The sequence below is a fragment of the Camelus ferus genome, chromosome X (assembly GCF_009834535.1).
Source record: "Camelus ferus isolate YT-003-E chromosome X, BCGSAC_Cfer_1.0, whole genome shotgun sequence".
NCBI lineage: Eukaryota > Metazoa > Chordata > Mammalia > Artiodactyla > Camelidae > Camelus > Camelus ferus.
This window is the reverse complement of record NC_045732.1, coordinates 65,220,618-65,237,631: the sequence shown is the minus strand read 5'-3', so window position 1 is coordinate 65,237,631 and position 17,014 is coordinate 65,220,618. Positions and strand designations below refer to the sequence as shown.

The 17,014-nt window shown below is 42.1% G+C and overlaps 1 protein-coding gene across 3 annotated transcripts; it reads right to left on the bottom strand.

The window, feature by feature from the left end:
- Nucleotides 1–364: 364 nt before the first annotated feature.
- Nucleotides 365–15,312, bottom strand: TNMD (tenomodulin). 3 transcript variants are annotated; one of them, XM_006192050.3, is made up of 7 exons: nucleotides 15,063–15,312; nucleotides 14,764–14,895; nucleotides 5,972–6,112; nucleotides 5,654–5,755; nucleotides 2,610–2,763; nucleotides 1,061–1,227; nucleotides 365–746 (listed from the first exon to the last, which is right to left on the bottom strand). In XM_006192050.3, the coding sequence occupies exons 1-7, from the start codon at nucleotides 15,108–15,110 to the stop codon at nucleotides 537–539; spliced, it is 954 nt and encodes a 317-aa protein (XP_006192112.1). In that variant the 5' UTR covers nucleotides 15,111–15,312; the 3' UTR covers nucleotides 365–536. The 3 variants fall into 3 exon arrangements, with proteins under 3 accessions (XP_006192112.1, XP_014420937.1, XP_032330385.1); XM_014565451.2 differs by lacking the exon at nucleotides 15,063–15,312 and having other exon boundaries at nucleotides 14,760–14,895; XM_032474494.1 differs by lacking the exons at nucleotides 14,764–14,895; nucleotides 15,063–15,312 and adding an exon at nucleotides 7,154–7,329.
- Nucleotides 15,313–17,014: the final 1,702 nt, after the last annotated feature.

Genomic DNA, 17,014 nt, shown 5'->3' with positions numbered 1-17,014 from the left:
TGAGTCTGAGCACTTGGAATATTTTAGTGTTGGCCTGCTGTGACTCACTGCCTGTCTAGTGGCTTAAGCAAGTCCACAATATGTCTCTCAGATAATTAAACACTGGGGCTCTGCACAAAAGGACAAGTTTTTACGCATCACTTATGGGGACATTTTAGCAGCAGCCCCTATTTCCACTTTCTCAATACAGCCTAGAGAATACGGTATTTGAGAATCCTTATGCTTTGCCCTTTCCTACTCCCCAAGCCTGATGAAATGCAACTTTTCATAGTCGTCCTCCATGTGAGATAGATCTGCTTCATTTCAGCTGCAGGAAATATTCTCAGCAAACACTTACCCAGTGTGCTCAGCAGCAATCAGGCCATTGATGATGATGTAGAAGTTTATTAGAACATGAAGAGAAGAATTACCTACAAGTAATTCCGGAGTACTGGCTACGAGGAGCCAAATGCCTCATAGGCAGAAATTCATTGAATAGCATGCATTTATTATATGTTGGCTGCCAGAAGTTTAAGCACTCAAGCTCAAACTTGCTGTTAAACCCGCCCCAGCATGCGAGCCACCCACCAGTTGCAAGGCATGATGACACGACAGATAACCCGCCCTCCCTGGTAGCAGTATGGATACGGGTAGTAACCTAGTAAAGGTTCACAGACGCGGCGGCAGTAGCGGTTGCCTCGACGGCAGTAAATACAACAATAACCTCTCTCATCCAGCATGGGGTCGAATTCTATGCCATTTTCGGTCTGAAAGAAGAAGAAGCCAGTGTTGGAAGGGAAGGTTCACTAGGAAAAGGTCCACCAAGCCGGGGAGGACCGTAAGACTATATGGAATTGGGACTGGTGAGAAATTCAGTTCCCGAGCCTGATCTTGGAGATACATCAATAGAGATCAAGGTTGATTTTGAATGAGCCTTCTAAGGATTCCAAATTTCTTAAAATACTTTTTTTTTGTTAAAACAATGAACATTCTTCTTTCAATGACTTTGATCTAAGAGGTAGGGAGTTTTATGCGGGCTCTTTGGTTTTCCTCTAACTAGAATAGCGTGAACATAACTCACATAGTCATTGATCGGGAGGTCTTCCTCACTTGCTTGTCTGGCGTGACGGGTCTTCTCCGCCTTCACTTGAGGGACCACCCACTGCTCATTTTGTTCAATGCCTTTTTTTTCATTGGTAGGAAAATGGAGGTCTTCACCATCCTCCTCAAAGTCTTGTAACTCTGAAACTAAGGTAATAAATACAAAATTGTGATGCCACTGCTTTGCTTGAGGGACAAGCATTGAGGGATAGAGATTTTCATTGTCTTCTCACAGCCCTCGTTTAGGCATGCCTGAACCACTTTTTGAAGCTTCTGCAGCTGTTATTTTAAGGAGATCTTCCAAAACAAATCTGACCATTCCCATGTACACAGACGTCCTTGCTCATTTGGCATCACTTACTGCTTTGCCTTAGCATACTAAATTAAAACCTGAGGACAGGGGACTTCCGTGTCTCCCACAGTGATTTTACCCATGGTAGGTGCCCAGTACATATTTGTTGGTTGCCTGATTTGATTCAGTGCCCTTTGTCCTCCTCCCTCCTCCCTTCTCTTTCCTGTCTTAATTTTTAAAAAAACTTTGTATTTAGAAATAAGCTTAGATTTACAGAAGAGTTGCAAAGAGAGTACAGGATTTCTGTATACCTTTCAGCTAGTTTCACCTAATGTTAACATCTTACACAACCATGGTACAATGATCAAAACTAAGAAATTAGTATTGGTACAGTATAATTAACTAAACTACAGACTTGATTCAGATTTCATCATTATTTCCAGTAATGTCCTTTAGAAGAAGGATGCTCAGGCAGAAGTCATAGTACCCAATCCAGGATACCACACTGCATTTGGTTGCCTTTTTTTTTTAAGGGCAAAGAGCACCAATAGACATCCTCATTGATTAGAGTGGTCTCTCTTGAGTAATAGAGTAATCTATGCTATCCAGAATGAGGGAGGCCAAATTCTGTGCTAGCTGGGCAAAATAAGATGTCCAGGGACTTTTGCCCCCTCTATGGGCTGGCTGGAAGTTGAGAGCTGAACTCTTCTACTCTGCACCGTTAGCCCTCAATTACTTTTATAGTGATTCCTAAAACAGCCATGAAGAAATTTGTATTGCAGTGACTGTCCTATCTTCTGGGGAGAACGCCACCATTTGACATAGAGCACCCTTCTTGAGACAACAGAGCATCACTGTTGGCTCTTCTTTCCTCCCTTCTTGGGTTGGGCACACAGTGGTTTGAGTAATAGTCTGGTAGCCCGACTGCAATGAATATAGATGTGCAAAGAGAGACAGATTAGCTTTTTGCTATCACTACTCACATTAGGGTGGCGTTACCTTTGCTGGGATATTTAAAAGCCTGTCAGCATTAATTTATCTCATTTACAACTTGGCTGTGAAAAATTCCCTCCTCACTGGCAGTCAGCATATACAGTTTCATCTAAGAAGATATAAGCTGACCATTTGTTTTCCTAGAAACGTAGTCTCTGAATACTGGGAACATTAACCTGTTACAGACTTTGGAAAGCAGAGGAGAAAGAAGAGGAGGAGGAGGAGGAAGAGGAGGAGGCCATACCTGCTATTAGAGTGGGATTGATCCAATACATGGTCACATTATCACAAATCTCCAGAATTTTGGAATTTTTAAGAAAGTCTCGGTTTTCAATAGGCTTTTCTGCTGGGACCCAAATCACTGACTGTTCAAAGAAAGTTGTGGTAATTTCTTCATTCTGAGAGAAGAAAGTGGTTCAGGGTGAAGATAGGCAGAGACATTAATACAATGAGTGAGACATTATGGGACACTGGGGAACACCATATTTTGAATCTGAATAAAAATTCCAGTCCCAGGGCTGCCAGTGAACTAGCTCCGTACCTTGCATACAGCAGGCGCCCCTGGGAGAGGTAACAACTGGTCCCTCCCTCTCGGGTCTAAAGTAAGGCTGCTCACTGAAACAGGAGTCTTCTCTGTTACCCTTTCACTTAAGTCAGGATTGCTCGCCATCATTTTCTGGGCCTCCCACTGGGCCATGTATGTTTTGATTTGAGCTTCTGGAACCCTGAGTGATTTACGTTTGTTTCCTTCTTTTCAAATGGATGTTGTGAGTGCCTGCCTTGTTTTAGGCTTATGACTAAGGGTTGCAAGCTAAATTTGATCTCAAGCTGGGAAAAACTCCTATAATCTAAATTGGTGAAATCAGTTAAATTGCGACTGAATTTAATGCTTTGGTTTTTGCAAGACTGACTGTTAATGGTATAGTTGTAGTATAAAAGATGTCTTTTATTTATTTCTTTATTTTTAATTAATCAATTTTTTATTGAAGTATAGTTGATTTACAAGGTTATGTTAGCTTCTGGTGTACAGCACAGTGATTCAGTTATACATATATATTCTTTTTCATATTCTTTTTCGTTACAGGTTATTACAAGCTATTGAATATAGTTCCCTGTGTATTTTAAAATCATGTCCCTTCCTTGTGACTTCACCGGCCTTACTTTACTTTTACTTTAGTCCTTTCATTCTAGATGCTTAGAGTTTGTCTCACAGAGAGTTTTTTGTTTAGGTAGTCTTTCTTATACTGTCAAGAACACTGCCTTCTCTTCTGTTTCTAGTGTTGGAAGCTGTTGTCTTGTATACCTAGCTCTTACTCATTTGTCTCTTGGGCTTTGACATTTTTTTCCTGAGTCTTAATAAGGCTCTTCCTTCTCTCTTTTGTTTCTTTCTAGCTTTATGATTTCAGTGTTTTTATTTGTTCTTGAAATATGGCTTTGTATAATTTTTCTCCTAGTCATTTAAAACTCTCCAGTTTTAGCTCCTTTGTCCTTGAGTCTGTAAAGACCTTGGGATGCATTGAAAGGGACTATATGAAATGAGGTTGGTACGCGGACTCGCTTTGTTAGCAAAATCAGGGCTATTTATATACTTGCTCTGCATGTTTAACATGCACAAATCATGGATACAGTGGAGAGAGAAGTACAGAATAAGAGGCTTTTTGTCATTCAGGACCACAAATTTCTCTCGTAAAGAAAAAATCTGTAGCCTGAATATAAAAAATAGGATTTTCTTGAGGAGAAAGCAATCTCACTCTCATGAGATGAATACTTGTGTTATTTCGACGATCTGCCAAAATTAACTGAAGAATAAGTTAGGGCCAAAATGAGACATTATGGGCCGTTGCCTTTAACTTCTTCAGAAAAAATAAATCCTGCTGTGTCAGTTTGGGATGTCATTGCTGGCTGGCCCTACTCAAATGATTATATTATTTTCTGTAAGAAGCAGCACAGGGTATTGGATAGAATAGCTTTTTAGCCTATTGATTCTCCTTTCATCTTACTCTTGCCTCTGATAGTAATCCCTAATATCCTGCAACTCGTTCTGTTCCTCAGATGCATCCAACTTAGGCTGAATTTTGGGGAAAAAAAAAATCTCCAAAACTTTTCACTGCCATAGACCTTGGGGGCAGAGCATCACCTTTGGGTGAAATCTTCTTTTTCTTAGAAATCTTAGTAACAAAGGTCTATAACTTCTCTGGCCATGAAGATACTAATGGCATGTCTGTGGGAGCCAGTGACAAGCCTGTGATTCAGGTAAGGAAAAGAAAAAAGTGCTCCCAATACCACCCCCCAAAAAATAAGAAAAGTAAAAGAAAAAGCTAAATGAGTGGATAAGAATTAAGAAGGAGAGAGTTGGGAAGGAGAAAAGTGAAAAAGAAGTGGGGAGAGAGAAAAAAAAAAGAAAGAGGTATTTGTAATATATAGAGAAGTCACTGGGGCATTGACATAATCTCATTTTAGATTTGCCAGTTAACACTAACACAAACAAAACCATCCAACATTTGTCTCTTCCTGGCTACAGTCGGGGTATGCAGTCGTAATATGGCCTTAGCCAAGGTTCTCCCTTTTCCCCCACTGAGAACAACACACCATAATTACAGACAGAATATCAGGGAAAATATTAAAAGGGCTTTACTGATAGCTTACTTTAGGCAGTCATCTCCCACCTCCCACTAGGCCTTCAGGGGCCATGTGCGATTGCTCTGGTCCCCTAGGTTACCCCATCCTGGCCCAGCAGTGTGTTTCCAGAGAATTTGTATTACACTGTGCTTCTCACCTTCTTTGCTTTTGCCTGTCCTAGTGAGGTTAAAGGTGGATTACTCCGTTAGCAGCCCAGCATAAAATGGTACGGTGAAGGAACTGAAATGTTTAAAATAGGTGAATGTCACAGTGTGACAAAAGTGGTAAGGATCCCAGGTGGCCTTGGGACTTTTTTGAGGACTTTATCTTAGGCAGGATTGATTTTGTTCCTCTGGCTCACCCCTTTTACTAGACTAGAAGCAAATGGACATACTGTTAATGGATACCCAAGTCTAAAAGTCTAGTGTTGCACTAAAAAGCATGAACTTTAGTTTTTTGAAAGGCCTGAGTTCAAGACCCCAATCTGCTCTTCACCAGCTGTGTAACCTTGGGCAAGTCACTTTCTGAAAATGAGGATGATAATAGAACCTATCTAGAGGGTCGTAGTGAGAATCAAGTGAGAGTAAAATATTTAGTACAATGTCTGATACACAGTTAGCACCCAATAAAATGATAGCTTTTACCGCCACTATTATTACTCTTACATACCTCATCTATTTCTTCCTCTGGTTCAGAAAATTCAGGAATCACTTTAATCTGAGTTTTGATGAAGCATTTTTGAAGACCTACAAAGTAGATGCCAGTGTATCCCTATAAAACAGACCAAAAAAAAAAAAAAAAAACAACTTCCTGAAAGAGCCACAATTAATGAGTTTCATGATCTGTCTGGGCCCCAGGCTGGCAAAATTTGAATTCAAAGGGAGAGCTTTGTCTTATCAATTAAATGGAGGCTACAGGCTATTTTTGACTTGACTCAAATGTTCTAATATTCTGTGGGAAGCCTGAGGGGGGAAATATCCAACTTACATTTTTAAAGTCATGTACTTCCAATGTTTCATCAGTGCCATTTCCGCTTCTGAATATTTCGGTTCTGGTCACGGGATCAATTTCCATGTAAATCTTCTTCTTCTCTCCATTGCTGTAGAAAGTGTGCTCCATGTCATATGTCTGGGAGTACAGAGGGAAACAAGCTCTAAGACACTCAGTATGTCCCTTCCTAAGACATTTGAATTGGGTAATATCTGGGGCACCTTCTTTTTCCAGAGCCTTTGTAGAAAGGTGTCATCTCAGCAGCTTGCCGCTGGGAATTCTCTGAGAGTCGAGATTAAAGTGAGGTATTTTTTTTGGCACTGCAGCTGATATGGGGATCCCTTCAGAGCCAGGATTTTGTATTCAAGCCAAGTTGCTGAACTAATTACTAAGAATTCCAACAGTTTTCTTGGCACTCTTGACTAAATAGCAAATGATATTTTGCAAACCAGCCTGTAAGGGATTTTCCCCTTGTGGTAAGCAGGGGAATCACCAAAAACCTATGCTGCTCCTTTAAGGTACCCCTTCCCTTGCCAAGTACCCAGCAGTCACCGCCCCCTGACGCCCCAAGAAATTCACTAGGGCTAAGAGAGAGATTTGAACACATTTAGAACACTTCAGTAGTGCTCTTTATCTCCTTATCCAACCAGGGATTTAATATTGCCTCAGTCGTCTGGAGTCTGTCCTTTGCAGAATCTGAAGACCATTCTCTTTGGCCAGTATTAGGTAATAGTTTTACCATGACCTCACTTGCTTCCTTTTACCCTTTAAACTCCAGGAAATATTTACTGCCTTCCCCTAACCTTCTCTGTTATGAGCTAACCAAACTCGTTCAGCTTATATTCCTGAGTTCTCTTTTCCTAGCCTGATTCAGCTGGCTTCAAGTTCTCGAGATTATCCCGTATACGGAATTCAACGACTGGGTCAAGGGCCCTGCACTGTGTAATACGGAGTCTGCCGAGAGGAACACCTTGGCAAAGCTGCATATCAGGTCGCTCTCAAGCGGTTGAAACAAAACCCCAGACTCTTTCCCACCCTCTAAAAGAGACAATTCTTTTTCTAAGGATCAAGAGGACCTGGTCCCATAGAGTGTCCCAGTTTACAAACAAGCACATTACTTGTAACTGAGGACATATTTATAGCTAAAAGCAAATATAAAAACCTAAAGGAATTCGCTACCTGTCACAAACCAGGCCAGATCTGATGGAGCCAGGTGGAAATCTATCTCATCCCTGTTGTCAGGAGGCCTTCGGCTATCAGATTCCTTCATTTTTTCCTTACAAAAAACATTTGGTAAACTAAAAGCCTGAAAACAGAGGTAATCCACAGAGCGAACGATGCTTTCTCATGCTCCTGTTCCCAGTGGCAGTCTTTTAGAGCTTGCACTGGGTTGGGTTGTTTTTAATGTCTGCCAGTGTCTGTGACTGCATATTTATTTAACCTGGTCAAATTTTCCCCAACTCAAGTAGAAAAACAAGTCAGAAGGGTTCGTAGAAGCAATGTTACTTCAACTGTGAAAAGTTTATGTAGTTGCTGAATAGGAAAACACCAGACAATGTCTTTGACCTCTTGCAGGCCTGCAGTGCCTTGGATGTGGTCAGAACTAAAGTATCTGCCGAATAAGTTTTTCCCAACAATGGCAATTCTCATCTTCCTAAGGAGAGATTTCGAACATTGGCAAGGTCTTTTAAGAGACCATAGTTTAAAAGGGGAAGGAAGGCAGTGTTTAGAATCTTCCAGCAGCTGCAGAGTTAACACAGGAAGTCTGGCCTGGTTTGTGACAGGTAGCAAATTCATCTAGGCTTGTTATTTGCTTCTAGTTATAAATTTGTCCTCAGTTCCAGCTCTGCGGCCAGCTTGAGAAACTCCTACCTACGGCAACAAATTGAGCTCTCAGTTGGCCTGACCTGAGGAGAGGAGAGAGGCATCTACTCCAGACACAGGCTTGTCAGATCTCCCACTAGGGGGGAATTTCTTTAGAAATCCTATCCATTGTTGAGACAAATGTTGACACCACTAGTCATTGGGGGTGGGGTGGGGTGTTTGTTTCATCAGTAGCACTACTGATGGATTGTTGCACGGAAAAATGAGGTTAGAGACTAGGGGATGTTGGAACACTGCCTACCTGGGCAAAAGAGAAAATACAGGCTGGATTTTCAATCATTGGTAGAAGACTATGGAACCATACTGGTGACATTTAGGAGTTCAGTGTACTTCTGTGGAATGAGTTTTCCTGCACTGTTGGCAATGCACTTCACTTGGACACCTTGCTAGATGAAACCTATTGGAAACTGCCAAGCTCAGCAGATCTTGATTATTTTCAACATTCCTTCAACGAAGGTTTGTGTGTGTGTGTGTGTGTGTGAGGAAGGGAGGAAGGATCCGTTCTGATTGTATTTACTAACCAGCATGTATGTTGCCTTTTTTGTTAGCCATGGCAGTGGGATCAGAATGACTTCATGTATATGTGAATTCTGGGTGGAGGTGGGGGGTTGGGGAGCTATAAATTCACTCAGATGGAATTCAACTATCGAAGGTGTCCTTTTGGAACAGACTGTCCTTTGTCTAGGAAGATGATGCTGGTGGCCCGCTTTGGACTGTTCAGGGATGGGCTTGAGCAAATCCAGACATACTGTCTCATCCAGGTCCCAGTGGAGTGCAGTGCCTGGGTAATGGCTATGCAAGCTTCACTGAGCTCATGCCTTTGGCTTCAGAGGGACTTTACTAAGCTCACTGGCTTAGGGACTGAGGGTCTTTCTGGAGATGAAGGAATAAATGTTAGTTTTGTCTTCTCCTGGTGCAAACTAAAGCAGAGACATCACGACTGCCTGAGAGAGGTGTGACTGGGGCTCCCAGTAGCTCATCTCAGACTGCCCCCAATTCAGTCTTATTCCAGGAATGACAGAGCAGGGACAGAGTATGACAAAAAGTACACTTCCGCCAAACTGGCAAATAGGGAAAGATCATCTTTGGTGCTTCTAACTTCCCTTTTCTCTTCTTTTCACATCCTTTTCACTTTATACCTTTCTAGCCCTTCCCCCTCCCTCTATACCTTTGTCTGCTGTCTAGACATCATGGTGTTTCAGGTACCTTATATCAAAGAAGAAACCGAGGGTGGAGGAGGGTATAGCTCAGTGGTAGAGTGCACGCTTAGAGTGTACGAAGTCCTGGGTTCAATCCCCAGTACCTCCATTAAATAAATAAATGAATAAACCTAATTACCCTCCCCCCCAAAAGAAGTTGATCTGACAAATGACTTCACACTAAGTTATTAGTGATGGGTATTTGTCTGTTTAAAAAAACTGAATGTAATACTTACTCAAAGAAATGAATTACTAATGGTGGACTTTAAGCACAGTGGCACTAGGAATAGGAGATATTTTAGGGGCAAGGGCATCTTTCCAGCACCACTGAAACGGGTTCCAACTCCATCCACATAGAAGACTGGTTTTAACTACTAGAACACTAGTGTGGAACAGGGAAGCCAATGGGGTGGCCTACGACTCAGAAGTGAAATGAGATTGATATGTGGTGAAGCCCACGTGGTGATGGATGTAAGAAGACCACCCTGACAAAACATGGAGAGAGCGCAAACTCATTTGTCTTCCCTGCCTAAGTATTCTTTCCTCAGTCCAGTTAAATCCTCCACTCAGGCAGCAAATGAGCCCTAACATCCCCCTCTCACAGTTTGCTGTGTTTTCTGGCCTCAATTTGTGACAATCTCTGCGATCAGAAAAGAGAGCTTTTTATAAAGAGTAAAGCTGCCTCAGACCTCAGCGTGATGGATCTGTTTGGGCGCAAGTTGCTTTAGTCTGTCCTGAAAGGGATTTGAGGACATTTGGCTTCGTTTTTTTTTTTTTTTTTTTTTTTTGAAGCCTGTGATTAATCTCGCTGTTCTGCTCTCCACCTTCATTCTTTACTGTCTGTTTATGAGGTACACTTTCCAAAGGTGAGATACATGCTCGGCATAGCTGGCTAGCAGGTGTTAGGTTGGAAGGAAGGGGAGGGAATGCGTTGTGCCATATTATTACCGACCTAGCCTGTGGGAATTAAAGGGCCTCTGGGTATTTCTTTAACCAACACAGAGCAGACAGATTATTTCTTATGCAAAGTCAGACTTCTGCATCTTCCATCACCAGTTCTCAGCCCTGACAAAAATTGGCATAAGCAGCACAGACATTCTTCTTTTTTCAGAAAGAAAGAAAGGAAAAAAATATTTTTTTCCTCCACAGATTCAAGCTGGCTGGGAAGTTTTCCCCTCCCCACTGCCTTCACCACTCCTTATTCTTAAGTGCAGCAGACAGATAAGAATAGTGTGAAGAACCCCTAGACCAGGTTCTAGTCCTAACCTCAACTCTGCCACTTGCACTTTGTGTCCCTTTGGGCAAGTCACCAAGTAGCTTTGGAGGCTTGGCTCTTGTCTTTATCTCTCACCCCTTGCCGGATGCAATGTTGAATAGTTGACAAAGTCAGTGCTGCTCGGATTTGGGCTGGCATCTGTCGAGTTGACCATTGGACTGCTTCTACCTGGGCAGCTTTCCCCCAACAGTAGCCCCAATCCCCCTCTCAGCCACTAAGGGACAGCTCCCTTTGAAGACCTAGGTTTCTCTGGCTGGTGCCAAGTAAGTGGCTCAGCTCAGCTGACCTAGGAGAATGAAGGGACATGCGAATGTGCCCTTTGTAGCCAGCTGTACACAATTGCTGCCACTCCACAGTAGCCCAGAGCAAGAGCTGGCCCATGATGATTGCTGTACCAGGGTGGCTTTTGCTCCTGCAGTGGTTTGGGAGGAAAAGAAAATGAAGAGATGTCTTTCTAAAAACGCTGACGTGGCACCATCTAATGAAGTTCAGTCCCCTGGCTAATGAGATTCCAGCTCCAACTCCAACTCTTTCTTTGAGAGTGTGAAATGCTTCTCCAGACCCACATTTCCCCCACCAGACTGCTGTGTAGGAAAGCCCAGGGAACTCAGGGAAGAAAGTCATATCCTCTGTGTGCCTAGAAGAGGAGTGAAGAAAGTTGGTCTCTGGCCAATGCTAACATTAGAGAAATGGGCCCAAGAAAGCTAGATCCAGACTTAGTAGGAAAGTCCTTTTTTTTTTCATTCCGGGCAAAGGATTTTCAGCCTAGAGTGATATTGGGCTTGCAATCCTGAGTGAAACTCTTAACGGTCATCTGTAGGTGAAGTGAGGGGGATGGCAGAAGGATGCCCACCCATCCCCACCACGTCTCATCTCGTACTGCTAGGATGTACCAGCTGAGGGGACGTCCCCAAGAATCTGTGGATTGCAGTGAGGGCCTTAGGACTTTTGCTTTCCAAATGACTCTAAAGTCACCAGGCAGGAATGGCAGCATTTCATGTATTTAATTTGTCATCCTGTGTCATTCTACAGAAGACTGGAGGGGATAGGCTACAAGGTCTGTGTGACATCTGTTGGTTTAAGGGCTGGCATTTTTATTCCTTGTTTTCTCCATGTTGGATTAATTAGCTAGGGAGTGGACTGCTGATGGTTTCAAGTGAAATGTGTAATACAGGCAGCTTTGAGCAAGAATGTTTCTCTAGGGAATCTGCTTCAAAGACGCCTGGCAGTGGAGCCTCGTTGTGGAGCACTGTCAAAAATCTCTGGGACTGAATAGGTCCCCTCTGCTCGGGTAAGAGAGCTGACTGCAGAGCTCGATGAACTGGCTTTCACTCAGCTCAGGTGGCTCCTGTGTGTGGCTGTGGGCTGGGGGGTCTGTAGCCTGTAAGGGAGTGCAACAGCCCTCCCAGAGGCAGCCCTCCTTGTTTCACTTTATTCTGCTCTCTCTCCCTCTCCCTCCTCTTCCCTCCCCTCCTCCCTCCTGTGTGCTGGGGCATCCTCACGCCTGAGGTGTGTGAGGAGAAGGAGTCAAGCATGCCTTACTCCCTCTTTGAGATCAAGACTCTGGACCTTTTGTCCACACCAAGGTGGGAGGTAGTGAAAGGAGGAGGGGGGAACTTACTGGCATGGAAATGTCAACACCAGATGTGGAATGTTAAATAAATGCTTTATTATAAACAGATGTCAAAATAAATAAATAAATAAAAAGGAGATGTGATGGAGGCCAGAGGACTGAACACTAAGAATTGGAGGCTGCCCCGGGACGGCAAACAAATCACTGTCATCTGTAAGCACAGCAGCATTGCCGGTTCTCGCCACCAAGGGCCCGACAGTCCCCATAGGTCCTACAGGCTTGTAAAGGGAAGTCCAGAAGAGCCTGGGTTTTAATTTGCTAACTGCTGTTTCCTGCCAGGCCATACTCTTAAGGGGAGCCTCTTTAATTCGTGCAAGATGCCTGGATCCTTTGCCTCTGCAAATCTTCTTCCAAGACTAATCTGACTACTCTTCACTTCCCAGCATTCGTAAGTCAGCTCTGAGGCAGGCTTACTGGCAGCCTTAGCCATTGGAAACATAGATGCTCCCTTGGGCTCTGTGTCTGGGAATTGAAGGTAGTAGACAGAGTAAAGCATCTGCATTTCCAGCTGGTTCCTCGGTTTGCAATGGACCCAGCCTGGGCTTGTGGTGAAGGCCAGGATTTAAATATCAAAGACAATAAATTGCGACTCCCCACTGGAATGGAAAACAAACGACCTTTGTTCATGGTAGAAAAACTTGCCTCAGGAGACACCTATTTATTGTCTTTTACCAGATTACTTTATGATAATTTTGTTCATTTCTGAGAATCCCTTTGCTAAAAAATTACATCCTAAGATGGATTACTTCTTAAGAGATTTGGCTCTTGATAAACTTCATTCGGTAGCATACCCCATCTCTGTTGTGCATGCACTGCCCGGTTTTACATTTGGTTTAAGGAATCACAGGATTTATCCTTACAATCCATTAAAAAGGAACCGACAGAGTGAGAGGCAAAGATGATATAATACAGAAGCGGAGGGCATCATGGGCCCCATTAGTGAGCTTGACACCTTGCAAGATAAAAGCAAGGTCCTGACCTAATCATTTATAGTTGCACTGAGACAAATAGCATTGTAAGTTTAGAAAAACACATAAGCTCTTTCAGAGCGGCATTTGCAATCCCTACAATAAAACAAAAAACGCCCTCTGGCCCCATGGTTAGGCAGGCATGTATGGATGAAAGTCAAAGGGCTAGCTACCTACTACACTCAGTTAAGTACATTATGGCCATGGAAGGCAAGAGGGTTACTTGTCCTCTAACTCATCCGTAATTGTCAAGAGGACTTAAGATTCAATGTGTGGGGCAGCATGTCACCTTGGGAATTAGCTAAGTAATAGCAAATTGGATCGAAGGCATTTTGGCACTCTCACTCACTTGCTGTTTCTTTCCTGATCTCAGTGGCTTTGCTCAGCTTGCTAGCCTGGCTTCTCTAGAAAGACATGTAAACGGTAAGTAGTTCAGAAGCAGAGTAGTGAGAGAACTAAGAGGAAAGGCTAACTATAGGTAATGCATAGGGCTTAAAATCCTTTCTGGAACAAGGTATAAATTTAAAAAATGCAAGCAAACAAAGTTTGCTTCTTCCTACTTAAACATCCTCCTTCCTACTTAAACTTGATAAGGTAGCCTCTGGCACTAAATCCAAGTGGGTGTGGCAGAAGAGGTGAAGAGTCCAAAGATGGCTATGCCTTACTTCTCTTTTTTCTTCTGGATACTTGTCCAGTTGATTTTCTATTTTCTACAGCACCTCCTGCCCCTCCTCCACCTCTCCTTCCTCATTGACCCATATTCTTTCCTCTCTGCTCCTATCACTCCTTTGGCTCCTATTGGTTCATGCCAACCCACTGTCTTCCTGTGTTTCATCCTCCCTCCTGGATTTGTGCCTTTCCCTTCCTACATCTGTTATCAAATCCCAATGAGCATCCCCATGACAACAAATGAATAACAACACTAACAACAACAACATCCCACACTCAGAGAGAAACATGTGGCAAAGCCCGAAAACCATCTTCACACCTCCTAGCTTGTACATTTATTAATTCTCTTTCAAATGGAAATTGTTGGCATGAAACACTCTCTGATTTTCCTTGGGTCACATCTAAGCGTGTCCACTGTGTGTGAGCCCGGAAGTAACAATAACACTCAGGTACACTAATGTCAACTACACTGGCCAGCCAAGTGCCACCAAATAATCTTCATATCAGAAGCATTCTGAGATACCTGTAATTACTCACTTGGTGTCACTTGATTCTACCTTTTGACATTACTGTCTCAGCAGGACAGCAATGATCGTGGCTGGGAAGAAGTTGAAACGCTTCAGAGTTTTTTTTTTTTTTTTGAGTCACAAATAAATGTGAATTCAGGTATGAGAACTGCTCCTTCTGAAAAGGAGTTTGCTGCTGGTCCTCACAGCAGACGCATTAAGTCAGAAACATAATCCCGGAAAATCCTTTGCTGCCATTTCTGGTGGTTTCTTCTTATGTGGTAGTATAATTACTTTTCCATCAGTTTCTGCCCAGATAATTGAAAGAAAGATGGAAAGTATTTTTTTCTTACAGTAACATTTTTGCTTTTAGGAGGAATCTTAACTTCTTAAAGCCAAGCATTATAAAAGAATGGGTAATTCTGCGTCTTATCATTACTAACTCAAATGCAGAAAACACATTTTTTCTCTTATCAAAATAATTAGGCAAATAAAAGAGTTAAATCTTGATTCAGTTCTTCATACCACCAGAAAAGAAACACAAAAGGAACTTAATGATTTTCATTCTCAGAGTAATAATACACATGTCAATCACTAACTAAATTAAATCAAACTCAAAACAGAAACATTCAATAATAATGTGCATTTACTTACTTTTTTGGGAGTCTCGGGCCAGAAGTGCTTGCCCCCCCAAAACAGGACAATTAGAGTTAGGGCGAGGATACCGAACACCAATCCACAAATTTTAAGGGATTTACATATCTTCTTGGATTTAAAAACTTCTGCCTAAGCAAAGAACAGAGAGAATAAAACAATACACAATAGCCCTTAAAATAGCAAGCCATAATTCAAAGTCACTTTTGATTTCACTTTCTAATGTTCACATTGCAATACGATAAATCTGTGAAACCATGCTTCTGCTTAAAAGGGAAAAAAAATATGAATCAACTTACGTTTAGAATGTGACAGTCCTCACAGTTCTCTGGAGGATTCTTTGCCATGGTCTCTCAGCACACAGTACTCCTTCCCTGCTTTGAGAGGACTGAGAGACCACTGCTGAGGTGGAGTTGCAAGTGAGTCGGCTAACAGATGCCAGAGGAGAAGCTGAATTTATACGGCTCAAAGATGTCATACCAGAGCCTGAGGGAGCCCAGGGGGCTCCTGGGCTGCGATTTGTTACATAGAGATACCCATATATGTATATAACTTCTGTGCACAGAATTCCATCCAGAATGGCAAAGACAGAAGGTTATAATGAAAACTATTGTCCCGGGGGTTGGTTTGGAAGGGAACCAAGCCTAGGACACATTGAAATGATTTTTCACTATGAACTTAAAATATCAGTCGCAATACATGCTGCACATTCCAGAAATAAGCAATCAAAAGAAAACAAAAGGAATGAAGTTCTAATTTCAATTCCATTTGATCTGACAAATATTTATTTCAGGGATATTAAATGTCAGGCACTGTGCTTGGTGTCGGAGATTCAGAAACAAATAAGGTATTGCCTTCTCCACTATATTAAAGCTATTTGAGGACTGAGATTAATATGTACTCAACTAATTGTAATCAAAAACAAGATTTAAAGGGTTAAACATAAGTTTTTTGCCTCTCTCTTCATCTCATATCTCTGATTGTTTTCCTTCCCTAGGTTCTCTTCCTAAGTATGTTTCTTAATTTTGATATTCCTTATGGTCCTATCCTTGATGATCTTATTCTATATATACACTTCTCAGGTGGTCTCATCCACTCCTACACTTTAAAATATCACCTATATATCAATGATTTCCAAATCTCCATCTACAACCCCATTTTATCTTTTGAATTTCAAAGCCATTTGAATATCTCTACCTTGAGGTACCTCAGGAATCTCAAAACTCAACACGTCCCACATCAAACTCTGCTTCTTTCAACATCCTCTTCCCTCAACCTACTTTCCCCCCATCTTCTTTTTGTTTTTTTCCAGTGGAACTGAATAGACAGCTCAGAAATAAACCCACACACCTACAGTCAATTAATCTGTGACAAAGGAGGCAAGAATATACAATGGAGAGAAGACAGTCTCTTCACCAAATGGTGTTGGGAAAACTGGACAGCTGTATGTAAATCAATGAAGTTAGAATACTCCCTCACACCACACACAAAAATAAACTCAAAATAGATCAAATACTTAAACATAAGACAAGACACTATAAACCTCCTGGAAGAAAACATAGGCAAAACATTCTCTTTCCCATATTCTCAATCTTGGTTGGTGGCTGTACTAGTTTGGTGGGACTGCCACAACAAAGTATCATAGACTGGGTGGCTTAAACAACAGAAATTCATATTGTCACAGTTCTGGAGACTAGAAGTCCAAGATCAAGATCTCAGCAGAGTTGGTTTCTCCTGAGGCCTCCTTCCTTGCCTTGTAAATGGCCTTCCTTGTGTTCACATGGTTATTCCCCTTCTGTGCATACATCTGTCCAAATCTTCATTTTTTATAAGGACACCAATCATACTGGATTAGGGCCCATCCATACAACTTTATTTTTCCTTAATTATCTCTTTAAAGACCCTATTTCCAAATTCAGTCATATTAAAAAATAGTGGGTGTTAGGGCTTCAATATATGAATGGTGGGGAAGGGGCACAATTCAGTCCATAACAGTGGAACCATCACTCACCCAGGCTCTAGAACCAGAAACCTGTGGTTTATCTTAGACTCCCCTCTCATTGTCCCATTCCATTATCCAATTAGTGACCAGGTCTTTTTGATTCTAAATTCTTACATCTTTCAAAGCCATTCTTATCTCCCCATATTGGCTTCTAAAGCCTTAGTATAGGTTGTCATCTTCTCTGATGAGTCTCAAATCCATATCTCTAACCTAGGATGTCCTTAGGGCTCCAGATCCATGTGTCCATCT

Excerpts from the sequence above, each read along its gene's own strand:
- TNMD (XM_006192050.3), bottom strand. The coding sequence starts at position 15,110 with ATGGCAAAGAATCCTCCAGAGAACTGTGAGGACTGTCACATTCTAAAC. Across the intron at positions 6,113-14,763 it reads GGCCCGAGACTCCCAAAAAA|ACATATGACATGGAGCACAC; the intron begins GTAAGTAAATGC and ends CTGTACTCCCAG. Across the intron at positions 747-1,060 it reads ACCTCCCGATCAATGACTAT|ACCGAAAATGGCATAGAATT; the intron begins GTGAGTTATGTT and ends TTCTTCTTTCAG.